Source organism: Myotis myotis, unplaced genomic scaffold (genome assembly GCF_014108235.1).
Source record: "Myotis myotis isolate mMyoMyo1 unplaced genomic scaffold, mMyoMyo1.p scaffold_m19_p_3, whole genome shotgun sequence".
Classification (NCBI taxonomy): domain Eukaryota; kingdom Metazoa; phylum Chordata; class Mammalia; order Chiroptera; family Vespertilionidae; genus Myotis; species Myotis myotis.
Window position 1 is genome coordinate 112,381,045 of NW_023416335.1, and position 16,862 is coordinate 112,397,906.

The window sequence follows — 16,862 nt, forward strand, 5'->3', positions numbered from 1 at the left end:
ATATAATTAACTAATGTCACCCCAATAAATTCAATTAAAAAGTTTAAAAAGTGGGCTCATATTCCCACGAAGTGTCCTTTTCTCTGTCATATAACAGTGTAGTACGGGAAACTCTTCAAACTTGGCCAGTGTAACTCTAATTCATTCTTAATAATGACTGTGCAAGATTCTGTGGTATAGGTGTTTAAAACTCTGAGAGTGGGTGAGATCCACAAAGAAGGAAGCATAATTAGAGGAGATGAAGCCTGGGGCGTGCCAATATCAAGAGGTCGGGAGAGGAGGAGCAGCCAGGAAAGGACACTGAGAAGAGAGGTCGGTGAGTAAGAGGAAAACCAGGAGCGTGTAATGTCCTGAACCCCAAAGGAAGAAAGTATTCACAGGAGGAAGGGGTCACGTATCAAATGCTGTTGGCTGGATCCAGGAAGACGAGGACTGAGAATTCAGCATTCAGCAGACACTAGCAACAACAGAATTTATCTGCCCTACCTGCCCATTGTCAACAAGCCACCACCAAATTTCTTGGGAAAATATATTTTAAATTTAATTCAGTCCTTCTCTCATTCTTCATATTTGGCCACTTACCTGTTGCTTTTTACATTTCAGGAGAAACTGGGTTGAAATGCGGCCTTTAATGTTTGAATAAACCACTGTCTGGGGTCTATCACCTCACCTCTAGAATACTATAGCCACTTCATAGTGTGTGTTTGCTCCCACTCATTCCACCTAAATACAATGGCTGCCAAGGATCTTTCTCAACTACCTCTTAAATTTTCAAATATTCTTAAAATCTGTATGCCACTGCTGAGCTTACAGAGTCCTGACCCAACATTTCATTTTGGCCACCTGTGTACTTCGTATTGTTCACCACCCCATCTCTCCCAACCAGGGCTTGTGTTTAATTGAACAGGCCCATGGAACCAGCCGGGCAGCGGGACCCATGACATCCAAATGGGTCTCATGTGACTATTTACCTGCTGCCTTCATACAGCTTGAGTTTCATCTCCACCTAGAGGCTTCCCCAGCCAACTAAAACCTTAGCCCTACATGTCACATTCCATGTCTGCTCACACAGACTCCTGGTATCCATGCTCAGATCCCATTCTATGAGAAATGACCTTATTCTTTGATACCCCTGCTTTTGTGGGAATCATTTTATGCTTTAAAGCATTTTATCCCAACAGCAGAATTAAATACCCTAAGTTAAGAGAATTTTAAGCATGGACAAATAAGTGGGAAGAAATTGTGAGAAGGTGCTGCTCTTCAAAGAAGTCATCATTTGAGTGGAACCTCCAAAAAAGGCTGACAGGCACCAGAGGCTGGAAAAGGCAAGGACGGCTTCTCCCCTAGAGACACCAGAGGCAGTGCAGTTCTCCAACACCTTAATTTTGGGCTCCTGGGCCTCCAGAATGTGAGAGAATACATTTCTTTTGCTGATAAGTCATCAGTTTGTGGTAATTTATGGCTGTCCTTGGAAGTAACAAAACACTTAAGAGCTCAATCTATAGCAGGGGTTCTCAACCTGTGGGTTGCGACCCCTTTGGGGGTCAAATGTCCCTTTCACAGGGGTCGCCTAAGACCATCGGAAAACACATATATAATTACATATTGCTTTTGTGATTAATCACTATGCTTTAGTTATGTTCAATTTGTAACAATGAAATTGGGGGTCACCACATGAGGAACTGTATAAAAGGGTCTCGGCATTAGGAAGGTTGAAAACCACTGCTCTATAGTAATAGCTCAACAGTAGTTAGACCATAGCAGTCATCCTCAACCTCATGCTACCTGGGGACAAAGCTGGCAGTGACACAACAGGCCCACCTTTTGAAGGGTGCCACTTCTGGAAGGGAAGATGGAGTAGCACAAGTGGCTATGAGAGAGCCCAGTCTGAATGTGAACAGGAAACTCACCCAGGAGAAGGGAACTTTGGAGCAGAACGAATGAGGCCTGGTGATCAAGGTGTCAAAAAAGCTGGCCTTCCTTCTATTCTGAGCAGTTGGGACCCTCTTAACAAGCTCACAAAGTCTAGGAGGACAGGAGAATAATCTTGTGCATGCTGAGTTTGAGACCCTTCATGACCTCCAAGTGGATCTGGTAGACAGCTGAATATTTTAGTTTGAAAAGTAGGAGGAACATCCCAGTTAGAGTAAATACTAGAAAGCCTGTGGACTTGAAGCCTTGTGGCAGGGATGGCCGCTCACAGAGGAAGTAAACCAAGAAGGGTATATCTGGAGGATGCCAACATTTCCCAACAAGAAGGGAAGAGAAGACAGTGAAAGAAACCTAGACAGGGTGCCTCCTCTTTGCCCTGACATCATATAGAAACTGGGTATCTCACATATTTTTGTTCTTAATTATTTTCATTTTCTATCCTCAATTTAAAAAGAGGTTGAGAGGAATGGAAAACAGATTTCATTCATTCTCATGGGACTATGATTCTAGGGAATTTGCAGTTGAACAATGCTCATTGCTCTGTAGCCATTGTGGAACCACAATTACCCAGTTAGAAGGCTGCAAAGGGGTGTTACTGCCATAAGGGCCAGAATGGAACTGACTACACAGTAATTCATGCCACCAGCATCACAGCTAGAGTGGCTCTCCCTCCACTGATGCAAAAAGCTGAGTTAGTAAATTTGCCGTATTTGCATGCAAAATTAGTTTTAAAAGCACTACATCTGTTAAATACAAAATCACTTGGAAAGAAAAATTAGCAAAGGTTACAAGCAACAGCTGAAGGCCATAGTTCTCAGCCTCTGCTACAACCACCTGTGTGTGGAAGGGGGGAGGGGAAAGAAGAGGAGGGAGACTGTGAATCCCCTTGGGGGCTGTGTTTATCCCCTTAGGGACTGTGTCCGAATTCTGCACCTCCCCACTCTCTGTACTGTTTCTCAGGGAATAGGGATTCCTGCTGGGCCTGCTGTCTTCAGAGCTTCCCGACCTTTCTTCCTGCTTTGCCTTTGGGTTTTTTCCTCCTGGAAAAGCACTAGTTCCTCCTTTTCCCTGCCTCATCCCCCAGCCAAGCATTTTATGGGAATATGCTGAGCATTTTAAGAAGGGATTGGCAGAAAGAATGCTGATGGGTTGGATAGTGGCAAAGTCATGAACACCCTCTCATTTTCCCTCCCAGCCTCTCCTTAAATTGAGTCCCCCCCATGAGGGAGAGACTGACACCCTTAAAGACCAAAGCAGCCTTTGCTCCCCATCTCCAGGAAAGATCCTCCCGCCCCCGCTGCCTGGCAGGGTCCACAATCTTACCAGGCCGAATCTTGCGGCCACATTGGGAGGGGGAGGGGGCCTCTGGCCCAGGCTGTTCCATTCCTCTCTCAACAGGCACTTGTCAGGGCCGCCATTCCTGCCTCAACGGGGAGTCGTCACGGCCCTCGTTCCAGCTGGATCGCTTGCTGCAGGCGCTCGGATGCTTTGTGACGCGTCGCCATGGAGACGCGGGTCAGTTCTGTGAGGCTCAGCCCTACGGAAGCAGTGCAGAGGCTGGGGAACCAGATGTGGAAAGCAAGATGTGCTTCCAGTAATATGGATATCTTGCTTTGATGGATTCATATGGCTTTCTTAAGCACTGTCTTGTGTATGTGAGGAGAGGAACACAAGGGGAGTAGATAGAAGAGAAAGAGACATTGTCAGATTTTCAATGGCGAAGTTTCATTTATTCATAACTTTTAGTTTAAGCAAAAGAGGGCAAAGTTGTCACGGATGTTTGCAATAAGTAGGAACCAAGCAAGAAGACAAAGTCACAGGGAGTCTCGTGTAGGTAGAACCAGAACCAGAGTTCCTGAGACAATTTCATGCTCCCAGGCGGATCATCCCGCACAGGAATTAGGAGGGGACAGGAGAGTGAAAAGTGTCCTTGGGAACAGGAGCCGGCAGGCGAGTTTGTGATCTTCCTCTCCATATGGTAGGTCCATCGTGTTTTGTAATTCTTCTGCCCATGCAGAGGAAACTGTCTCACCCCATATGTGTTAGAGTTTTCCCAGAATGTGGAAGGTTTTTATCTTTATATTCTTGGCAACTAGCTGATAATTTGACACATAGTAGGTGCTTAGTAATATTGAATGCCTCCAGGTTAGGACACAGATATTTCCCCCTTGGATGCAAAGAGGAAACATTAGGTGAGACTGCTGGCAGCATGTTTAGAAAGTAATTTACACCAGCGGTTGCCAACTTTTCAGGCCGCAGGGACCACCAGTGGTCTACGGACCACCAGTTGGCGACCACTGATTTACACCATTCCTTATCCTTAAAGGGTTGTTCTAATATAGGATCTTCAGGGAACAGTGAAGTGGAACAAAAGGAGTTGCCAAAGGACATAGAATAGGCATCAAAGGATTCCAAGTAGATATGCAGGGAATTTCTTTAAAATGAGGACCTAAACCAGCATGTTCTGAAAGTTGAGTCTTATCCATATAACGGAATAGAACATATGTTGGGCTCTCAAATTTTATAGCAATGAATGGTGGAACACAGTAGAAGGCATAGACTTCTGTCAATGTTATTAAAAGGAATGAATCTAAGTTAGGACTTAGTAGTGACATCTAAATTAAGAAAGTAACACCCAATAACTAGGTCTGGAATTGGAGAGCTAATTACTATAGCATAATTTAAGAGAAATGCATTTCTTAAAATAGAGCAGTGAGTATGTAGAATTTAAAAGTGAATTCTTATTAATATCTTGTCTTATTTGTCTCCTCCTGGGTAAGCTGTAAAGTGGTGGGGTTCACACTGAATGGAGAGCTCCTTGTACTTCCTCCCTGGGGGCCCTTGGGGTCAAGCAGACTTCTCTGAGCCTGTTTCTTTGTCTGTAAAATGAGTTTCCTAGCACCTACCTCACCAGGCTGTAAAATGAATAATACTTCTCACAATAATTTATAAATTTTAAAGCCACACGAACCTAAGGTCTTACTCCTCTGTCTTACTGCTATTCTGATCTTCATTCTTTTTATCATTTATTTCTGCTTTAAAATGAATTTGGGGGACAGGTGTATTTTATTATAAGCACTATAGCACAGGGCAGGAGGCCTCCTGCCTTTGAATTTGTATTGCTTGAAGCAATCCCTTTCAATGATAAAGTAGGTGTTTTTTTTTCTTTTCTTTTTTTTTCTTTCCATCCATAAATACCAACTATGCACTAGTACCAGCTGCATATGACATTAAGGGCAACACCCTGGGTATGATGGGAGCTTGGGGAGGTTGTTCTAGAAGAGGAAATGTCTTAGCTGAGTTCTCCCAGATGCTTGGGAGGTAGCCAGGTGAAGAGGGAGAGGTCGCTATTACCAAAAAGGGGACCTGGCCCTAGTGGGTCTGCCCAGGGCTGTCTTGTAGTGTGCAGGTTCTTGAATTCATATAGGAAAGATTTCACAACATGAATCTAGGTGAGTATTAAAGCTGGGGACAGTGAAACAAGGTAGGGCTTAGCATAGAAGAAGCAACAGGAGAGCCCAGGCTGGGCTACTTTAGCTCACCGTGAAGTCAGGGAAAAGGGGGACTTGGAGACAGGTTCAGGGTATAAGCCTGGGACAAGCTCCTGTTGCCCATTGCTCCCCTGGTTGCAAGTCTCATGGGGACCCTTAGAGTTTAGGAGATGCGTGCCTGTGGGGGAAGAGGGAGAGCACATGCTGGGTCCTGCTGGGTCCTTTGTCTTTAGGGTTTTATCTCTCTCTTACAGGTGGGAACCTTAGGAGAGGTTTCAGGGGAGAGTTTTAGCAGAATTTTTATCAATTTTCCAGGTGTGGTCTTTCAAGGTTGTGGTCTTTACTGATTGGTCAGTGCCAGGGAAGGGGGGGTCACTCATTAGATTGCAGCTAGTCCTGGGATTGACCAGGCACCTGGTTTTGCTGCTTTTCTGGGCCTGAAACTGAAATATAACTGAGGCCTAAACGTTACCTCTAGGGAAGTGACCTTCTGTATCTGGCTGTAAATTGCTTAGCCAGCTTGTTCAGCTATCTGTCTCCATCTCCCTATTCCACTTACTGGCCTGGTTTACTGCCCTCTCTCAGTGCTACAAGGCTGTGCAGGGACCCAGAAGGCACGGAACAGCCCAAGTATGCCAGAGCCCCTGAGTGGCTTGGCATTGCCAGATTGTAAAGAGTGAGGAGAAAGCTGAAAGACGGCTGGAGCAGAAGGCCCTGCAGGCCCTGCTGAGAAGCTTGGACTTCCCTGAATGTGAGGAGAAGTTACTGGAGTGGGTTAAGCAAAAGAATGGAGTCAGGTCAGAACTTTAAATAAATCCTGGCCTCTTTTTCCACAAGCAAGAGAAGAGGTCACAGACAATCTACAGTGATGTCCACATACTCTGGATATGAATGTTCTGAGGGAAGTTTCTCTGGCTCGGTCATTATGTTTGCACAAAAGACTTTCTGTTACTATGCAGTACGCAATGCTTTTACTCGAGTGTCTTGATATAAAAAATAGTATATTACCATTTCTCCTTTGTTTTAGTTGATTAACTCATAAAACATTTTCTGAATTTTTGTAATGAACTCTGTATTATTCAGGGCTTTCTAGAGAAATAGAACTGAGAGAGAGAGAGAGAGAGAGAGATTTTAAGAAATTGGTTCACGTAGCTGTGGAGCCTGGCAAGTCCAATGTCTGCAGTGTGGGTCTCAGGCTATAGGCTCAGGGCAGAGCTGATGTTGAAGTTCAAATCCAAAAGGCTATCTGTCAGAATTCACTCTTGCTCAGTGGAGGTCATTCTTTTGTTTATTCAGGCCTTCAGCTGATGGGAGAGGCCTACTTACATTGTGGAGAGCAATCTACTTCACTCAAAGTCCACAGATTTAAATGTTAATTTCATCCAAAAGCCCCCTCATCCAGAATAATGTTTGACCACTATGGTCTAGCCCAGTGGTCGGCAAACCACAGCTCGCGAGCCACATGCGGATCTTTGGCCCCTTGAGTGTGGCTCTTCCACAAAATACCACATGCGGGCTTGCACGTATAGTGCTATTGAAACTTCGTGGCCCATGCGCCGAAGTCAGTTTTTGGCCTGGGTAAGTCTATTTTGAAGAAGTGGCGTTAGAAGAAGTGGGGGGTGTTGGTCGGTCGGGCCTCAGGATATGTAGCACGGGGAAGGCACACGCGATTCATGCACGAGTTGAGTGAGCCAGTCAGTCAGCAGTCTCATTGTGCAGTGGTTAGTGCTAGTTGCGTCCACAAATCGCGCGTGGGTGACAAAAGATAGATGAAACAAGTATACAAGGCGAGTGTGGATGGGAGAGTTGGAAGGGATCAACCTCAGCAAACGTACCTCAATCAGATTGAGAACGTTTTTAGCAAAGGCCAGCTTAGGAGTACCCTAATTAAGTTAATAACAATGTACCTACCTATTTAGTTTAAATTTAAAAAATTTGGCTCTCAAAAGAAATTTCAATCATTGTACTGTTGATATTTGGCTCTGTTGACTAATGAGTTTGCCGACCGCTGATCTAGCCAATTGGACCCATAATATTAACCATCTCAGACTCAGATCTTCCTGAGGTCTAGTTCTTACATGCCACTAGCACGGTTATAGTGAGAAGTCCAAGAATGACTGCTAACTTTTTATTTAAAAACTCAGAAAATTCTATAATATTCTCTATTTTATTGAGATAATCCAATTTAATGGGGGGGAAAGTCTAAACTATGCTTCTAACTAGCCACTCACTAAACTTACATTTTATCCAAATAAAGCCATAACAGCAAGTATAGACTATTGCTTCTATCAAATTCTTGTCAATCCTGTATAAATGTCACCTCTCTCCTGAGCCATCCTATTCTCTTAGATTCTTGTATTTTTCTCATTTCTGAACTCTTAAGAAATAAGCTGGCCAGGCCAGCCACTGGGTAATTACCAATGCCTTACCCTGTAAAACTTTTGGCCAATAGACATATAAAAAAATGCTCAACATCATTAATCATCAGAAAGACGCAAATTAAAAACACAATGAGCTATCACCTCACACCTGCCAGCATGGCTACCATCAATAAATCAACAAACAATCAGTGCTAGCAAGAAAGAGGAGAAAAGAGAACTCCAGTACACTGATGGTTGGAATGTAGACTGGTGCAACCATTATGGAAAACAATATATAGGATCCTTAAAAAATTAAAAATGAACTACTTGTTGACCCAATGATCCCACTTCTGGGAATATATCCCAAGAAACACTAATTCAAAAGAATATATGCACCCTTATGTTCATAACAGTGTTATTTGCAATAGCTAAGATCTGGAAACAGCCTAAATGTCTATCAGTAGATGAGTGGATAAAAAAACTATGATATATTTACACAATGGAATACTATCTATCCTATCTAATAATAGACAAACATGGTGATTGACCATACCTTCACTACGCCTCCCATTGGCTAATCAGCGAGATATGCAAATTAACCACCAACAAAGATGGCGGTTAATTTGCATACGTAGGCGCGAAGCGGCGGAGCGAAGACTGAAGGCGGCTCCAGCCAGAGCAGTGAGGGCTGTGAAGGCGGCTCCAGCCGGAGCAAAGGCCGGGGTCCTGGGTGCCGGAGGAAAACCGGTACCAGCAGCCAGGGGAAGGGAAGGCCTATTGCACAAATCTTTTCATGCAACAGGCCTCTAGTCCTATCCAATAAAAAAGAAACATGGTAATTAGCCCTACATCCGCTACCCTTCCCATTGGCTAATCAGGGTGATATGCAAATTAACTGCCAGCCAAGATGGCGGCCAGCAGCCAGGCAGCTTGAGGCAAACATGAGCCTTGCTTGCTTCAGTGATGGAGGCTTGCAACGTTCCCCGCCTGCCTTGCCGGCCTCTGAGCTTGCAGTTGAAACATTGTTACAAATATAGAAGCTAAACAAAACCCCAGAAACCTGCTTTCAGCCAGCCAGGATCTCAGAGCTGGAGTTGAAACAGTGTTTCGATTATAGAACCCAAACAAACCAGATACCTGCTTTCAGCAGCAGAGGCCTCAGAGCTGGAGCCAAGCCTCAGAGCTAAAGCTGGCCCAGAATAGAAAAGAAAAGAAAAAAAGGAGCGGTTGGGAGCTTCAGTCACCCGCCAGCCTGAAAACAGCCCTCAGCCCCTCACCCAGACTGGCCAGGCACCCCAGTGGGGACCCCCACCCTGATCCAGGACACCCTTCAGAGCAAACCAGCTGGCCCCCACACGTGCACCAGGCCTCTATCCTATATAGTAAAAGGGTAATATGCCTCCCAGCACCGGGATCAGCGTGACAAGGGGCAGCGCCCAAACCCCCTGATCGCCCTGCAGCTCTATGTGTGACAGGGGGCGGGGCCACAACCTCCCTATCTGCCCTGCTCTGTTCGTGACAGGGGAAGGCGCCCCAACCCCCTGATCAGCCCTGCTCTGTGCCTGATAGGGGGGAGCTCCCCAACCCCCTGATCACCCTGCAGCTCTGTGTGTGACGGGGGAAGCGCCCCAACCCCCTGATCAGCCCTGCTCTGTGAGTGACGGGGTGGCGCCGCAACCTCCCCATCGACCCTGCCTTGAGTGTAACAGGGGGCGGTGCCCCAACCCCCCAATTGGCCCTACCCTGAGCGTGACTGAGGGTGGCATCGCAACCTCCTGATCCGCCCTGCTCTGTGCATGACGGGGGCGGCGCCCCAACTCCCCAATCAGCCCTGCTCTGAGCCCGACCAGGGGCTGCACCTAGGGATTGGGCCTGCCCTCTGCCACCTGGGAGCAGGCCTAAGCCAGCAGGGCGTTATCTCCTGAGGGGTCCCAGACTGCGAGAGGGCACAGGCCGGGCTGAGGGACTCCCCTCCCCCCCGAGTGCACAAATTTTTGTGCACTGGGCCTCTAGTCTATATATATAAAAGGCTAATATGCAAAGTCTCCTCTTGGGAGTTTGACCAGGAGACCAGGAGTTTGATCGCTCACTATGACATGTGCTGACCACCAGGGGATGGTGTGGAACAAAGGAAGACGAAGACCCCGGCTGGTAGCCAGAAGGCCCCGCTCACCCCTGATTGCTGGCCAGACCTAGGGACCCTACCCAAGCATGAATTTTGTGCACTGGGCCTCTAGTATGTATAGCCTATATAATAAAGAGATAATATGCTAATTAGACTGAACAGCAAAATGACCGTCTGGATGACCTTCTGGACGAAGCCGGGGCTGTGAGGGCTGGCTGAGGCTGCGAGGGGCTGCGAGGGCCAGCCAGGGCTGCGAGGGCCAGCTGAGGCTGTGAGGGCCAAGCCCCTTGCACAAATTCCATGCATCCAGTCTCTATCCTATATAATAAAAGGGTAATATGCAAATTGACCCTAACAGCAGAATGATCAGGAATGACTGGTCACTATGACATGCACTGACCACCAGGGGGCATACACTCAATTCAAGAGCTGCCCCCTGATGGTCAGTGCGCTCCCACTTGGGGAGCTCCACTCAGCCACAAGCCGGGCTGACGGCTGCGAGTGCAGTGGTGGTGACGGGAGCCTCTCCCACCTCCTTGGCAGTGTGCTAAGGATGTCCACCTGCTGGCTTAGGCCTGCTTCCCGGGGAGCAGGCCTAAGCCAGCAGTTGGACATCCCCCAAGGGGTCCTGGATTGCGAGAGGGTGCAGGCCGGGCTGAGGTACCCCCCCCCCACAAGTGCACGAATTTTTGTGCGGCCCCTAGTCCTATCTAATAAAAGAGAAACATGGTAATTAGCCATATGACCGCTACCCTTCCCATTGGCTAATCAGGGTGATATGCAAATTAACTGCCGGCCAAGATGGTGGTTAACCGCCAACAAAGATGGCGGTTAATTTGCATAGGTAGCCACAATGCTGGGAGGCGAAAGGGATCGGAAACCCAGGTGGCAGGCAAGAGGTGGGGGGCGGGCATAGGTGGTGGTGATCCCTGATTGGATTGTGGATTGGAGACAGAGAGAGCCCAGCTGGACTGCTTCCCCGTGATCGCCATGGCGATCGGGGGCAGAGAGAGCCACAGCGCAGGCCAGCCAGCAACCCCGGATCCCCCAGGGCCGTGGGTGCTGGCTGGCCTGCTACCACGTGATCTCCATGGCATCGGGGGCAGAGACAGCCCCAACCAGGCCAACCGGCACCCCCGGACCCCTGGGGACGGGGGTGCCGGCTGGCCTGTTGCCCCGTGATTGCCATGGCTATTGGAGGGAGAGAGAGCCAGGGGCAGGCCAGGCAGCATCACCAGAACCCCGGGGGCCAGGGGTGCCGGCTGGCCTGCGCCCGGTGATCGCATGGCAATGGGAGGGAGAGAGAGCTGCATTGCCATAGGAGAGCCTGGGTGCAGGCAAGGTGGCACCCAGGTCTGTGTGCCACCTTGCCTGCACCCCGTGATTGCGATCAGCACTGAGGCTGCTTCCCCTTCCTTAGACTGGCTCCCTTAGTAGTCCTGCAGGTTGAATCTGAAGAGTACAGGCCAGGCACCAAGGGACCAGCGCTGCCAGCACTTGAATGTGAGCAGACAGAAGGAAAAAAGACCTTGAAGGCCTGTCCAAGGCGGGTTTGCATTTAAAACCAAGTGGGGTGGTCTGGAGCTGCAGGCACTGACAGCCATGGCACTGAGGCTGCTTCCCTGCCCTAGACACTCCACAAGGTCACTTGAGCCCGCCCTGCTCCAGATGAAGTGTGATCACTGCACACGGAAACAATGTAGTAAAAAAATAAAAACCGATGACCAAGGGCCCACCTCCATGAGCTCACGGGAGCCTCTGAGCAGTAGGCACCCCGACTATTTTAGGGGCTTCAGGTGAGCGGGGGACACAGAGGGTCAGGAAACCTCCCTGGAGGTCCGGCGGTAGGTTTGATGGCAGATCCATCCGCCCTGCTGTCTGCCAACAGCTGCCTCCTCCGCGGAGAATGGGAGAACAAAAGGAGGGGGAGATTCTGCAAACCCCAGAGGGAATCCAGGGTCCCAGGTATTCTGCCCCACCCGCTGACACTGGCTATGAGGGCACTGCAGCAGCCAACCAGCCTCATCCTCCTCCCCCCTCCACCCCCCCCCCCCCACCCCCCATCCCACAACACACACACACCTACTGGTCGCAGACGCAGGGAGCGCCCTTTCTGAGGGGAGACGCCCACCAGGTATAAAGAAAGTATACAGGTATACAGAAGGCGCTCAGCGAGAAGTCCCCACAGGTTGTGTTTGCACCTTCATGCTGTCTTTCCCTCCTCTGCAATGCCGAAGGAAGCCTGATTCAGGAACACCCCCCTGTTGACCACCCACACGGAAAACAGCGTGTGATAAACATGTCCCCCCAGACGCCTGAATCTGCCTCAAAAGGAAGACCCTATGGACCCGGAGCAGGAAGATGGGGACTGAGACAGAAGGTCTGGGAAAAGCAGGGCTGCCCCACCTGCTCCCTGTCCCCCTCCCTGCGTGAAGCGCCTGCACCGCCGCCCTTGGACGGAGGCCTGCGAAGGAGTGAAGAACCGTGGCTGTGGCTGTGCCTGTGGCTGCGCTCGGCCTGCCCTTGTGGATAAGCAGGAAACACATTTATGTGCCAGAATCTAAAACCATCTTTTTGGGTAACAGAGCAAAAAATGCAAGACCCACACGTGTTTCTAAACAGGAGTCTGTCTCGCTGCGTGTGAACCCAGATCGAAGGCCTGCTCTCCACCGAGGAGGCTGCAAAGGCTGCTCCTCTCTCCAACAAAGGCAACCTAGAGGTTTAAAGGGAAAAGGAGATATAAATAAAACAAAATAGCAAGAAGCTCTGAAGCCACTGCTGTCAAATCCTCCGCGCGGTGGTGACGTCAGAGCCTGTCTCCCTGCGCTTGGGGCTCAGACAGCCAAGCCCTGACATCTGCCAAGTCGCCTGGCACTGGCCTCATCTACCCACGGTCACTTTCTACCTCCCGCCTGCTCCTGGAGCCGGTGGGCTTGCGGATGGAGGCTTCTGTGTTAAAGCAACCCTGCTGGTGCAGCACAGACACGTGTGGGCTTTTTAATGAGAACCCCTAGCATCATTTCACGAATGTGTTTTTAACTATTCTGAGATCATGCTCCCAGCCTTGGCAACTCTCAAATAGGCCTCAGCGATTCCACTTGCCCGATGCAAAGACTGACCCTGGTTTCACGGAGATGGAACCCTTGGTCTGGAACAGACCGGGAGAAAAAAGCAGGGTCTGATTGCAGCCCCATGGCAGTCAGTGCTGGGTCGGTGTGGTGGAAGTCAATCCTGCAGTCCTTGAACATGGGGTCAATTAATATTAAGTGACATAGCGTCAATTAATATCTCTTTGAGAGGAGTTGAGAATATAAAGTACAGTGTAGAGCAATTATATTATTTCACATAAAACTCTTTTCAACTAAGATATTTTTCTTTATTTAAAATGTATCTTTATTGTTGAAAGTATTACAGATGTCCCTTTGTTTCAGTTTTTTTTTTTTTCCCCATTGATCTCCTCCACCCTGCACCCAACCCTTCCAGGCCTTAGCCAGACTACTGTCTTGTCCATGGGCTATTCCTATCTAATACATAAAAATCTAGAAAGATTTAGAGAAAATAAAATAAAAGATATGCCATGTAAATATTGAACAGAAGCGCTGAAGTTGCTGCATGAATACTTGCAGGCTTGAAGCCAAAACACAACTCATGAGATAAAGTTAGTCATTGTAACATAACAAAAGGTTCCTTTCACTAAAGAGATAAGATGGCTCCCAATACTTATACACATAATAGAATAGTGTATGGGTTCAGAATGAGCCTCACCAAGATGTGTCTCAGTGGTATGCAGATTTTTGAGCTAAGGGCAATTTTAGCTTCAGGCTCAAGTGAAAATTCTGCCCCTCCCTTTAACTACCTAAAAAAAATTGAATTAGAGGCCTTGCCCATAATAAGACATTATCCTATATAACAAAAGGCTAATAATATGCAGATCGACAGACCAGCAGAACAACCGTTTGCTATGACATGCACTGACCACCATGGGGCAGATGCTCAATGCAGGAGCTGTCCCCTGGTGGTCAGTATGCTCCCACAAGGGGAGCGCCGCTCATCCAGAAGCTGGGCTCATGGATGGCTAGTGCAGTAGCGGTGGTGGGAGCCTCTCTCGCCTCCACAGCAGCACTAAGGATGTCTGACTGATGGCTTAGGCCTGCTCCCCACTGGCAAGTGCACATCCCCCGAGGGCTCCCGGACTGCCAGAGGGATGTCTGACTGCCAGCTTAGGCCCAATCTCCTGGGGAGCAGGCCTAAGCCAGCAGCTGGTCATCCCCCGAGGGGTCCCAGACTGTGAGAGGGCACAGGCCGGGCTGAGGGACCCCCCAAGTGCACAAATTTTTGTGCACCGGGCCTCTAGTATATAATAAAAGCCTAATATGCAAATTGTCCCCTTGACCAGGAGTTCAACCAGGAGTTCGACTGTTCGCTATGACATGCGCTGACCACCAGGGTGTGGAGCAGAACATGGGGAGCATTGGCAGCATACTGTGACCTCTCACCGGCTACCTGGGGTTGGGGGTGATGGGGATGGAGGTGTGGTGAGAATGCAGGGTATCTGCCAAGCTCACTCTCACTCCTCCAGCTACACTCCCCTGGGACACCAGGGCTCATGCACCAGGGAAGCACCCATGCTCAGGTGCTGAGCACCTGCAAGGAGCCTGCAGCCACTGGGACCACAAAGGTCAGCCAGGCTCCCCGTGGGTTTGTGCAGGAGCCGGTTTGCGAGGCCAGCCAGGAGAGAACGCGCTGCCCACCTGGCTTCCGTACAGCACCGCTGGGCCGCCCAAAGGCCCACGCTGCACCCCAGCCTATGGCATCTGGCCACGCTCACTGCATCTCCTCATGGGGACTCAGGTGCTGTGACTCAGGCGGAGGGGGGCACGCAGGGGCCAGGGGGCCCAGGTGTTGCCCAGGGCCCAGAGGTCAGCTTTCCTTCCATGCCAAACACTCATGCTTTGATCACTGGCCATGCCTAGGGACCATACTCGTGCACAAATTTCTGCACCAGGCCTCTAGTCTATATATATAAAAGCCTAAGTGACCATTCGACAGGTAGCTATGACACACACTGTCCACCAGGGGGCAGATGCTCAACACACAAGCATGGAAACATGGAACAGACTGATGAATCTCAGAGAGAGAAGGGGAGAGTGAGAGAAGAGATTAACCAAAGATCTTATATGAATACTAGAGGCCTGGTGCTTGGGGTCCCTTAGCCTGGCCTGCGGGGATCAGGTCAAAACTAGCAGTCTGATATCCCCCAAGGGGTCCCAGATTGTGAGACCATGCACCAGGCCTCTAGTGTAGCCATAAAAAGGGAAATATTACCTTTTGCCGTAGCATGAATATGGAGATTGTTATGCTAAGTGAAATAAGTCAGTCAGAGAAAGACAAATATCATATGGTCTTACTTATATGTGAATCAAATGAAACAAAATAAACTGACAAAATAGAAACATAGGCATGGGTACATGGAACAGACTGACAACTGTTAGAGGGGAGGAGAGAGAGGGGAACTGAATGAAGAAAGTGAATGGATTAGCAAAAAAAAAAAAAAAAAATATATATATATATATATATATATATAGCATATGGACATAGACAATGGTATTATGGTGATAGCCAGAGGGAAAGGGAAGTGGGTGTTAGATTGAGGTGGGTAAAGGGAGTGGAAATGGGGACTGAAGGAGACTTTGCTTGAGGCAATGGGCACATAATGCAGTGTACAGATGATGTTTTATTGAGTTGTACACCTGAAACCTGTATGGTTTTGTGAACCAGTGTCACCCCAATAAATTCAATTTTTTAAAAAGTTTATACAAGTGGTGAATATCAAGTGTGAACACTCATTTTAAATCAGTTATACCAACATTTATCCATCTAAATGAATGCACTCTTCTTCAAAAGTAATAATTTATTCTAATGACATTGCCATTACTTAAAGAATTTTATAATTCTTTATAGATTCCCTTTAGAAATGGATGTGCATTCTTTTCAATTACTTTTTAAAATATATTTTTATTGATTTCAGAAAGGAAGGGAGTGGGAGAGAGGCAGAAACATCAATGATGAGAGAGAATCATTGATCGGCTGCCTCCTGCACACCCCCTATTGGGGATCGAGCCCACAACCCTTAACAGGACTTGAACTGGGGGCCCTTCAGTCCACAGACCAAAGCTCTAAACGCTGAGACAAACCAGCTAGGCCTTGAATTTCTTAAGGAGGAATATAACTTTGATCTTTGATGATAGAGTATTTGAAACAGTAAAGACAGTTGAGCTGATGATTAAAGTAGACAATCACATTGGGCAATATTATCCTTCAGCCAAAAATCAAACTTTCACCCTGAGGTAATGAGAAGAACACTCCCTCATTCTGTAGATAATGTCCAGATTTGCATTCTTGTTGGAATAAATTAATAGCCTCCAAGGTGAATCTTTCACTGAGAGCTTAGCTAAATCAGATATTTTAATAAATCAACCCTTGTAGATTTGTTTTAAAACTAAATTTTACAGTTATATATCAATTTTATCTCCAAAACTGGATAAGCATTGTAGATGTTTTCCATTTTGAAATTCTCTCATAGCACTCATTTTATTGTTCTTAATAGCTAGTACACCTGTCTTCTCTTACAAGACTGGAAGCTCCTTGAAAGCTCAGGCCATGCTTTAGGTACCTTTATATGCCAGCATCTACCTCAGTGAACTGCACATAGTAGGTGCTCAATCATATGTGTTGAATGAATAAATGAGTGAATTAATGAAATGAATGGATGAATTGCTTAGGTCACTCTTGTCCTTTATATTTCTACTAGAGGCCCAGCACAAAAAATCATGCACGGGTAGGGTCCCTAGGCCTAGCCTGCAAGCAGGGCCATCTTCTGCCAGCTCGCCAGTCCCCAGTCCCACCCTGCCGTCTCCACCTACCCCGGTTCCCCATTGGCTGGCGATCAATCTG

General features: G+C 47.9%; 1 protein-coding gene across 1 annotated transcript in view; it reads right to left on the bottom strand.

Annotated features, from left to right (window-relative positions):
* Positions 1-3,377, bottom strand: part of TEX26 (testis expressed 26) — a 49,204-nt gene extending 45,827 nt beyond the window's left edge. Inside the window, exon 1 of the mRNA XM_036301115.1 lies at positions 3,256-3,377. Coding sequence (XP_036157008.1) covers positions 3,256-3,316 — 61 coding nt within the window. The 5' untranslated portion in view covers positions 3,317-3,377. The remainder of the gene's footprint in view (positions 1-3,255) is intronic.
* Positions 3,378-16,862: the final 13,485 nt, after the last annotated feature.